Here is an 11,007-nt window from a genome sequence, read left to right as displayed (position 1 = left end):
GATTATTGGTGTTTGAGTATATTGAGATTAGCGGGAATTGGGAAGCGTTAATTATGATTAACGGTGTAAATGGAAAGTGCCAAAATTACCCTTGAAGTGGCTTTAGAAGCTTTAAAAGACCTAGGGGTATTTTAGTCTTTTGGCTTGGATATATATGATGTTTGCAGGCTGTAGAATAAACAGAGTAAAACAGAGACAATTCTTCTTCTCCCTCCCGTACCTTCTCCTTCCTTTATCTTCCTTGTGAATTTTTGTGATCTTGTTGAGGATTTGAGCTTGGGAGGTAGGCCTTGATACTTTGGGAGAGTGTTCCACTATTGAAGAGCACCATAACCTGAACTTGAGGTAAGCTTTTAGCCACTAGTTTCCATGTATGCTCTGTTTTCATTTTAAGATTTAAGCTCTAGATTTTGGTGTGGATAGTTGGAATCAAGGGGAGTTTTTGTGGTGCTTTACTTGGGTTATGATGAGGGAGAGTTATGGGTGATGTTTGTAGGTTTAAATAGGTGTTTGGAAGAGGTTTAGAGTCGGTTTGAAGGGCTAGTTTGAGAGGGAAAACGCAGGGGAAATTTCTGGTGCGTTGCTGGTTTTTGGCTGAAAGGGGTGTTGAGCCGCGGCATGGCATAGGTGCGCCGCGGCCCAAGGTGCCTGTCAGGGTTTGGCCGCCTCTATTTGGAGGCGTGCCATGGCACAGCTGGGGAGGGCCGCAGCCCTTAAGGCATTTTTGGCCAAAATGGAGTATCTAGCATGGGGATTCAAGCCTAAGGCCTCGGGGTTGAACCTACTACCCGGTTGAGTAGTGTTTGATGTCCCAGAGGTTAGGTTTTGGTTTGGGAACCTTTTATTGTTCATTTTATTGATGGAACCCCATAATTGGTTATGACCAGGTAACCGCTAAAAGATCAAAAGGTTGATCGTTCTCAGGGTCGTTCTTTTATTCATTCTAGCTCGAACAAGAGGTAAGAAAACTGCACCCCAAGTGTGACATGCAAGGATACTCGTGAGGCATGCTGGTTGTGTAATATGGACATGGATTGAATATAGAATGTTGGGCATATGTTGCTCACTTGTGCATGGTACTGACTTATTAGTCAGGTTTGGCAAAGGTGCTAGTATCAACTGTGAAGTTGTGACCCATTAGTCAGGTTCGGCAGTGGTACTGGGCACTGGTCATGTTGCACTGACTCATCAGTCAGAATTGGCAAAGGTGTTAGTATCAACTGTGAAGCTGTGACTTATTAGTCAGGTTCGACAGTGATACTGGACACTGGTCACATAGCGCTGACTCATTAGTCAGAACGACCATAGCGTGGATCACGCAAGCCAACAAAGATTAGATCTAATCGACTATTAGCATTGAATGACTCAAAGAGCATTAATGTAAGACCGAGCCCGAGGGTCGATGAATGAAATAAGCACTTGGAGGCTAGTGGCTTACCTAGCAGCCACTCTCCCTCTTGGATCATGTGGTGTTCACTTGTTTGAAAGCTTTATGCTCAGTGTGATTATAATGATAATCATTTGATAATGTTATGAAAAGTATTATGTTTTCTTGCTAGGCTTTGGCTCATGGGTGCTATGTGGTGCAGGTAAAGGGAAAGAAAAGCTCACCTAGCCTTGAGTGGAGAGCTGATGTGGTGATGTGTACATATGCGGTCGCTTGACCACCACGGCCAAGGAGTCACTACAACAATTTTGCTCAAATATTACATTAAAATATAACATAATTTTAGAAGTGCTATTGATATGGAGACACACGGAGACAAAAAAAACACGGTAAAAAAAAATTAGGCGGCAAATGAAACTCTTTTTGCCGCCTGAAATTGACAAAAAGAACAGCAAATGAAAAAAAACACTTATCCCTAATCTGAAATCCCTACGCATGCCTCTCTCTCTCTCTCAAATCCCTAATCTCTACCAGCGCCTGAACCACACCACAACGGCGGCAAAAACTTATCCCTAATCTCTCATTCAGTCTTTCTCTCATTCGCTCTCCCATGCTCTTTCTCTCATTCGCTCTCTCACATTCTCTCGGCTTTCTAACCCTCGCGCCATTGAACCACACCACAACCACACACCTGAAGCCTCCCTCACACCGGTACTCACGTAACTGAAGCACACCACGACCACGCCCGTGCTGTAGTCGTTGAGTCTCTCATCCCCCCCTCTCTGTTTATCTCTCCCGCTGCTGTCTCTCCTGCTGGAGCAAGAACCCAGGCATCTCCCTCACGAGTCGCATGCTTGCTGTCTCTCCTGCTGGAAGCAAGAACCCAGCCATCTCCCTCACGAGTCGCGCGCTTGCTAACTCTCCTACTGGAAGCACGAAACCAGGCCAGAGTATTCGAAACTGTGAGGTAATTTTTAATTTAGATTTCAATTTCATATCAGATCATCAATGTATATGTATATATATATATGTGTGTATTTGTGTTGTTTGGCCTTGTTATTCTATTTTACTGTTTCTTAACAGTTTCGTTAGCTTTGTTGGTTTCTAACTTATCCTCTGTATAAAAGGAGCTAATTCCTCTTAATCGGTAAGATCAGTAAATTACCCAAATAAGATGGATTTCGGAAAAAAAGGGGCTTGATTTCTTGGACTTGAGTGAGAACCAGCTTGAAGGTGAGTTTCTAGAAATCCCAAAATCCATCACATTACATTTCTAGCTGTTTCTTTTCTTTTCTTTTTCAGTGTCATTACATTGTTGTTTATTTTAGCACTCTGATAGAGGATGTGTTCAATTTGAAGCAAATGAGGTTGATTGCAATGGATATGAGATGATATAAATTACTGGGACTTTGTTCAAGTAGTTGAACTTTGAGGAATAATGAATATAATTGTCTTTGATTGAGTGTTTTTATTTAAGAGTTCTGTTTTTTTTTTTAATAAATTGAGCTCTAAATTTACTTATTTGGGTCCCTTTTTCAACGGTGATTGGGATTCTTGGTTTGGAAGTTGAAACTCTTATTAGAGATTACAATGAATTTGGGAAAGATCTTTTTCGTGGGTTAGTCTTTTCATATAAATTTATTGTTGAAAAAGTGGGTGTTTGACACTTTTTTTTATAGATATTTTGAGGCATATTTTAAAGTGAAACTAAATCCACTATACAATTATTAGTGAAAAAGTCAGAATAGATTTGTGTTCTCCTCACCTCAGTGAATATTTCAACAATATCTTTTTCTTATATATTTAATTGCAAACCAACTTTAATATCATAACTGAGAAATAATTGTTTGTTTAGGAGGTGTTCAGATTATGAACAAAAGTCTGTCACAAGAATTTCACTTTCTGAATTGAGGCCACTGAGAGGTTCATTTTACACAGATATCACGTGACTTCATTTGTGAATGTGTTAAAGTTTTAGTTAACTAATTTTGAGTTGGTATTATGATCAATATACGTGGTTTTATTGTATAATTTGTATTATTTTTTTTGGGACATAGATACATAACTTGAACACTAGGAATAATTTTCATTGTACAAATTTCATACTAATTCAAATGTTATTATTGAGCTTTTGAAAGTCATTTGTGAGCTGAGATGCATAGGGATTTTACTTTGGATTGACTAATGGATTATGCATTTTTTGCCTTTTCTTTTTTCATTGTATTTTCAGTGAATATATTAGACCAATTCTATTGGCCCTCTCAGTTCTATTTTTCATTTAGCATTTATTGCAAATACGGTACAAGGAATTTTTCATGTATGAGGTTCAAGTGGTGGAGCTATTGTTTCTCTTTTCTGTTTTTGACACTCTAACATTGCATATCTTAGTGGCCCTTCAACTTAGTTGCATTTATGCTTTTGAGCATTTGTATCTTTCATTTCATATGAACATGCTTGTTTTGGTAAAAAAAACTTTGTGAATGTTTAGACATATACCTGCCCCTCTCATATTAGTTAAGCTTTTAATTTGTCTCATTCTTGGTTGACGAATACTTAATTCTTACTTTTTGCACTTTCTATTTATAACTTTGGCCACTGTATTATGACTTAGAAACACTTAGTTAGCTTTGATTTCTATCTTTTGCATGGTTGTTGAAGTAAGTACATCTGTGATGCTGAAAGTTTTCTTAATGTTTTCTAGGATGACATTGTTCTTAATTCTTTGTGCAGGCATGCACTTAGACTCTGATCTAGTGATGTTAAGCTTGAAGGAAATTGGAAAACTCAAGGTGAAATATTTTCATATAAGTATGCTTCATTTATAATCATGAAATTCTTTTATGTATATGGTTTATCTACTCTCAGCATTGGAAGAAATGACCTACTGAGTTTGCTCTTACTTTTGATCCCATCTTTATTTTCTTTGAGACTCAAGTTTTTGGCTCAAGAATTTACACTTAGTTTGGATCAAATTCAAGGTGTTGAGCTTTCTATTTCATCTCTATTCAATTAAGAAATTGAGTGACTTCATATTATTTTCATTTGCTACCTACATATATTTAAGTTAGCCCTTTCATTGAGCTAATTTTAATCAGAAAGTAAGTCAATAAAGAAAATTTTGCTATTATTTGTTCTAAAGTGCATTTTAGTTTTTATATGTGTTAAAAGAACCATAGTTTTGATTGTGTTTTCTAAAGTACTAAAGTACCATTAACTTGATTTAAAATGTATGTTAAAGTGATATTTGATTTATTTTTAATCATTATGTAACAAATTTTCATTACATGACTGGTTATGTTTTATTATTTGACATAATTTTATGTTTTCTTGCATATTGGTTATTTATATTTTCTGTTCTATAATATGTTTGTTTTTTTTTTTGCTAGAACTTTTATAAATAAACCTTATATTTTCACATTATGGTTGTGTCGAGATCCTTTAAGTGGGCTTTAATTTGTTGGTTTTCCTTAAAGATTATTTCTTTGGTTTGTGTTGTTGCTTTTGTTTTTAATAATTTATTTTGCTGCAGCTGATGAAGGTAAGTCATTTCCCCTTTAGTTCAGGTTTATATAATTTTTTGTGTTGGAATTGTTTCTAATTAAGAGAATACAAAGAGAAAAATTAGAGATGTTTTAAGTGTAAGAATATGGTGCTTAATACTTAATGTTTGTGATTTGAGAATATGGATTTAGATTACCTTTTCTTTAGTCCTTTCGTTGGCTTTTGTGTATGAAATTTGGATTTTACAGATTTGATTTATGCATATTCTATAATATGATTTTATCAGACTTTTATTCATGTGAAAATATATAATATTGATTGTATGGGTTTTGATCATAAATAATGAGATTTTTGTTTGGTGCTGTCATATTGCTTATATATGTCTCTATCTCTATATTTTTATTCTCTTTGTAATATAGTTAAAACTTTTTTGGTAGGCTGCCTCCAAGAGAAGAGGCAAAATACTTGGTGTGCAAGCAATCTCTCACGAGAGACTCTTACTTTTGTTTGCATTTTGCAAGAGGTATGCCTTTTACCTTTGTTTTAATATTATGCAAATGTTAGAGGAGTTTGAATATCTTAAATATTCATCCATAGTGAAGTAGGTTCTGAGATTATTGTTGTGTGCTGTGGTGATAACGGAAGGTTGAGAACTTGTGTGTCTTAGTGAAGTAGGATCTGAGAAATTTGTGTGCTGTGGCGAGATAAGGAAGAAAACATGCATGCGTTTTTGAATTAGTTGAATTGATATTGGCAGATGGTTAGATGCTAGTCTAGGGGAAAATGGTGTTTGCTTTTATATAGACTTATCTAGTATAACTATTTTATAATTGAATTGTGTTTGCTTGGTTTGTTTGATGATTGGTACATTAATTAGATTGTTAAAAACATATACTTGTAAATGGTGTAATAATCTTTTTGTATAGTTTTTGAGGTCCTTTTCAGTTGTATTGCAAGCATCTCTGCCCGAGTTGCTTCTCTTTTTAGGGTCCTTTTCCTTCTTAAAGAAACCGAAATATCATTTTGTGTTGGCACTATAACAAAATCGGGTTTTAGAGATGAATTTTTTTCTCGCTAAAGCTTTCTAAATCCTTGTTATATCGAATAGCGATAATGAAATTGTCATTAAACTTCCTCGCTAATACTTTGTCTCTATTGCTGAACTATAGAGAGGACATTTAAAATCCTCGCTATTGCTCAGTAATAGAGAGGAAATTTTAATCACTATTTCATAGAATATTAGGTTGAGAAAAGTAGCAAGAAGGGTTTATGATTAGAGAAAAGGCTTTATCCTCGATTAAAATATAACTTTGATAAAAGAATATACACTTTTTTTATGTGACGACTTCTTGTACAAACAAACTATCTCCTATCTTCATGATGAGGCACACTTAATTTAATTTTACTTTCCTAAGTATATTGCTGATCATAATCTATGTCAAGAATTTTACTCTGTTTGGTTTCTGAAAATACCAAAACAGAATGTAGACCAAGAACTTGGGACAAGTAGTTTATGATATATTCATAAAAAAAAAGTTCCAATCAAATAAAAGTCATGAAATTAGCTTGATACTTTTGAGTTTGAGAACTTAGGATGGTAGTGATCCCCATTCATATGTGTATTTATAACCAATAGTCTTTGATAAGATGTATAGGACAGATATATCTATTGCATTGAAAGGAATGGTCAAGACTATAGAGAAAATTAGCTAGAAGGGGTCAAGTGAGGTATAGTCCTTGTGGAATCACATGGTATTGTCTAACCAAATTTGTAATAAGATGTCTTAGGCATGTCTAATATCTGAAGGGACACATTTTCATATCAAAATTAGAGTAGCCATAACCATTTAAAATCATTATCTTCTCTTCCAATCTTATTGATGCATAATAGGACATGTTATTATCTGCTAAAATTATGCTTATTGAAGGCTATTTTTCATTATTTACAGGCTGTTTTTTGTCAACAAAATGTAGAGATATATTTTTCAATACCAATATCATTTGTCTTGCCACAAAAGTCACAGCCTCTTTCTACACAAATAAATCATAGCACTAACAAAATTTGGTAGAAAACAATGTAGATCATACTCTTTACCTTCTCTTTTAAGATACAAGAAATTGTTTGACAAAGTTGTAAATAGAAATTGCTCATTTGAATTTATATCTTAGGAAGAATTATGTCTTGGTGTGATATTTATGTTTTGCTTTCTATCTTCATCTAAATAAATATATAAATATAATTGAAATTTGTAACGGCCACATAAGCCTATGAATAAATAAATCATAGCCTAAATGGTTGTTCAAAAGTGTTTATTTGTTTCATTTGTTCCGAAGAGTAATTTTTCTACTACTGGTTGTTCTCTTATCACTTTCTTTAAACATTGCTTTGTAAGTATGCTCCTACTAATTCTATGTTGGCATTGAAAACTTTTGTGTCCAATAATTTCTCTTGATTCTAAAATCCATTGACCTTTTATTTGATTACTTAGAATTAATCATGAATGCAACGAATGAATGTTGATCATAGAGCCATTTTAGATCCCTGATAAGCCCCTCAAAGAAAAACATTGATTCTAATGAATGTTTCTTTGATATTAGTGGTTCACTAAACATTTCATTACCTGAAATACTATCTTAAGTAAATTATTTATAACTGTATTAGTTTGTAAATTCTATTATCAAGACAGAGACCAAATAATATACCATGATAAGGATTCTATGTCATATTTTTATGAAAAAAATTCTAATACATTTTTTCTCTACAATTTCTTGCCCTTCTTTCCCTGCCCCACCACACCAACTCAGAACAATACAATTGCAATTAGATGTGTTAGGCATGTCCCATATCCACAGTGACACACATTTTCTTATCAAAACTAAAGTAACCCTTGCCTGAATGTTTTCTAGCAGTGTTCACATTTTAAATCAAAGTTCAAGAAGCTTAATAATCTCAACTCAAGTAATTAGGTCATTATTCCTTAAAAGGAAATTATTTCATCAAAATATACCATAAGTGAATGAAACAGTACTAGAATTTTTTGGAATATATAACTTTAAATAAAGTGTAGTAAACTTCGGAAAGTAATGGAAGAGAACGTGAACACATAGCTCTCAAAATTAGTGGCTAGATCATTTTCTAAACCATTTTCTTTCAGGGTCATCTAAAGTGAATTTGATGTCTTTGAAACAAGATTACTTGGAATGGAGAATGTTACAATGTACCTACATTTGGACTACGTTTTTATTTCTTGACGGTGGAAGAGCTGTGCAGGTAATATTCTCCTTTGTGTCTTCTACCTCAACCACTTGAATCATATGGTTGAGGCCTAGTTGTAATCAACAGCTATTCTAGAGCTTGGATGTAAAATCATAATATCCAAATCTGCATTTTAGGTGCAGCCATGTTTTGAACCCTGTGATTGTTGTAGTGGGTGGCAAGTTTCTTGACAAAACAGTCTTCAAGATAACCCATAAATCTAAATACCACCATTCCAATGATTATATCCACATTATTATGCACTCTAAATATTAGTTGACCATTTGTTTAATTTGAGTGCAAGCTTTCTCCCTGGGCCTGTATATAAGTTGAAATTGTATTATGAATTTAGTTGGGAAATTATTTTAGAAATTCCATGTTTGAGAAACATACATATTTCTCTTTATAAGTCCTCTTAGAAGTATCATATTAGAATTACTTTAATTTGTAGATCATTTGTCCCAATCTATTTGCATGTATCCACAGGGCGCTTTTGGAAAAAATGCTCTAGTTGGATTTGGTTTGACAACTTACACAATGCTTGGATTAGGAGTGGTAATATCTCTTTGAACCTTACCATAATGATTTTACTTTGGGTATTTGTCTCTATTAGTCTTTGAACAATACTCTACTTATTACAATTTAGCAGCTTAGTCCCTAAAATTTTAATATTTTAGTAATTAAGTCCTTTTTACTAACAAAATTGAATTTTTTACTGAATAAATTAGCAAGAATTATGCAGATTAAGAATTTATCTTTGACTTCTATCATTGTGCTTAGTTTATGCTTTGTATTCTTTGTGGTGTTTCATATATAATCTCAACAGAACAATACCTTCACTCTATTGTGACATTTTAATTAATACAAGGCAATTTGGTTCTGTTTTTTTTTTTTATAAAAGCCCTAGAATTACCACTTTAAGTAATTGCTGGTGTGATTCCATTATTACACTCGAATATTACAGGTGTGTAGATGTGACTGGAGCTTACAGTGCTCTAAAGACGGAGCTTAACATAAGCTTGACAGCAACAGGCCTTTTGTGGACTACAACTGGCTTTATTGCAAAGAGGATTACACATGGACCTGTGGAAGAAAGGGAAACAAGAAAGGGAAACAGGTATATGACGAGTGCACAACAAATGGACTCACAACAAAGACAAGTGCACAAAGGATGATGAATTGAAGGATGGAGCAAGTTTCGTGCATGGTTTACTTTTGTGTATCTTGTAATTTTTTGTTTTTCATTTTTGAAGTAAAAAATGTTCAAGATTATAATACTTTATTATGTTATGCTTTCAAATTTAAGTTAGAACTAAGATCTCATGAAATAGACACATTTAGAGTTTGAATTAGTTATTGTTTAATGTAATACTTATGGTTTATCAATCTATTGAGAATTATATTTTATGATTAATTTTGATTTTTTTTTATCAAAATACAATAATGAATCTTTTAATTAAACAAAAAACTTATAAGTACCATTATCACAATAAAAAACCTTAATATGTTATGATTTAGAAACATATTATAAGCGTAAAAAATTGTTATGGTTTATATAATATAACAAACTAAAAATGTTATCAAAATAATCAAATGTAACAGTTGAAAAGTGTTATGAAAAAAGTACAAGATTAAATTTCAAATTTATAACCAAAAACTCTATCTAAATGTTATTATTTCAATATTATAGCATCTAAAAATGTGTTATTGAATAGTTTAAGATAACACCGAACATAACATTCAAAAACTGTTATAGAAAAGACTGGACTTTTAATAACAGGGGCTATGTTAGCATTTTCAGAAGTGCTATCAATAGTCCCAGATAGCAGTTTTTAAGTGTTATGAATACTGTTTTTTCTTGTAGTGAGTTCTCAGTGGAACTAGGGGGTTTACCCTATTTTTGCCGCTTAGGTCGGCGGGATTGTAAATTTAAAACAATAATGACCATTTTGTACTGAGAACCACTTGTAAATGTTTTGTTTAGCTCTGCAGAGCAGTTTGTAATGAAAATCTCCATTTCCTTTTTATTGTTTTTATACCTTAACCTGTTAATTACACTTAGAGCTCGTTTTTGACCAAAGGACTCAGGTAGTGAGTCAAATTTCCGGTCCACCGTTCACCGTAACTGTTCTGGGGTAGCTAGGGTGTTACACCTTCTTCTGGACGGACGACCTCGCCCCTTCCAGATTTTACTCTTTTCAACTTATCCGTAAGTACTTTTTCACACTTATCCCTCCTATTTTTTTTTAGTTAGGCTTAGGATATTGATACTTAATTGTTCCTGTAGCCAATTACCATCGTCCCACCCCCTCAGAGATGTTGGTGGAGCATAGGGTAGCCCTGCTCCAACTGCCCTATGGTCGGAGGTCCATGTCCTATCTCCTTCACAAAGACCGGCTCCGAGCTTGCGGCCTCTTAGAAGAAGGCCAGTCTATGGATGACTCGGCTTATCGCAAGTACCTGAGGTGGGACCATGTTTCTGCATTTGAATTTTGTTCTCGGGGCACCTGCTCTACAGCATCGAATTTAAATTGTTCGAGTGCAGCTTTCGCTTTCTCTAGGTACGCGGCCATTTTGATGCCACAAGCTTGATATTCACCCAAGACTTGGTAAACCACTAGCTGTGAGTCACTATAGAAATGTATAGCCTTTGCTTTGAGCTCTCTGGTTACTCGAAGTCCTGCTAGTAAAGCCTCGTATTCACCCTCGTTGTTTGATGCCCCAGATCCATTTTCGTTAGAAGATCCATCGATGTAAAGTTTCCACAGCTCTCGGGCTGGGGTTATAACTTCATTGTTTGAGGTCCCAGTACACTCGACAATGAAATATGACAGGGCCTGCCCTTTGATAGTTGTTCTTGTCC

General features: G+C 34.3%; 1 protein-coding gene across 5 annotated transcripts; it reads left to right on the top strand.

Moving 5' to 3' along the window:
• Positions 1-2,284: 2,284 nt before the first annotated feature.
• Positions 2,285-9,461, top strand: LOC133816510 (uncharacterized). Of its 5 annotated transcripts, none has more exons than XM_062248963.1 (5): positions 2,285-2,354; positions 2,515-2,620; positions 4,118-4,176; positions 5,326-5,411; positions 9,109-9,461. In XM_062248963.1, exons 3-5 carry the CDS (start codon positions 4,120-4,122, stop codon positions 9,317-9,319), a joined length of 354 nt encoding a protein of 117 aa, XP_062104947.1. In that variant the 5' UTR covers positions 2,285-2,354; positions 2,515-2,620; positions 4,118-4,119; the 3' UTR covers positions 9,320-9,461. The 5 variants fall into 5 exon arrangements, 3 of the variants coding, with proteins under 3 accessions (XP_062104947.1, XP_062104948.1, XP_062104946.1); XR_009885297.1 differs by lacking the exons at positions 2,285-2,354; positions 2,515-2,620 and adding exons at positions 8,044-8,159; positions 8,631-8,699 and having other exon boundaries at positions 3,946-4,176; positions 9,109-9,460; XM_062248964.1 differs by lacking the exon at positions 2,515-2,620 and having other exon boundaries at positions 2,287-2,354.
• The last annotated feature ends 1,546 nt before the right edge of the window (positions 9,462-11,007 follow it).

The sequence above is a fragment of the Humulus lupulus genome, chromosome 2, assembly GCF_963169125.1.
Source record: "Humulus lupulus chromosome 2, drHumLupu1.1, whole genome shotgun sequence".
Lineage (NCBI taxonomy): Eukaryota > Viridiplantae > Streptophyta > Magnoliopsida > Rosales > Cannabaceae > Humulus > Humulus lupulus.
Note: the sequence above shows the minus strand (reverse complement) of the source record. Positions and strands in the feature narration are given on the sequence as shown.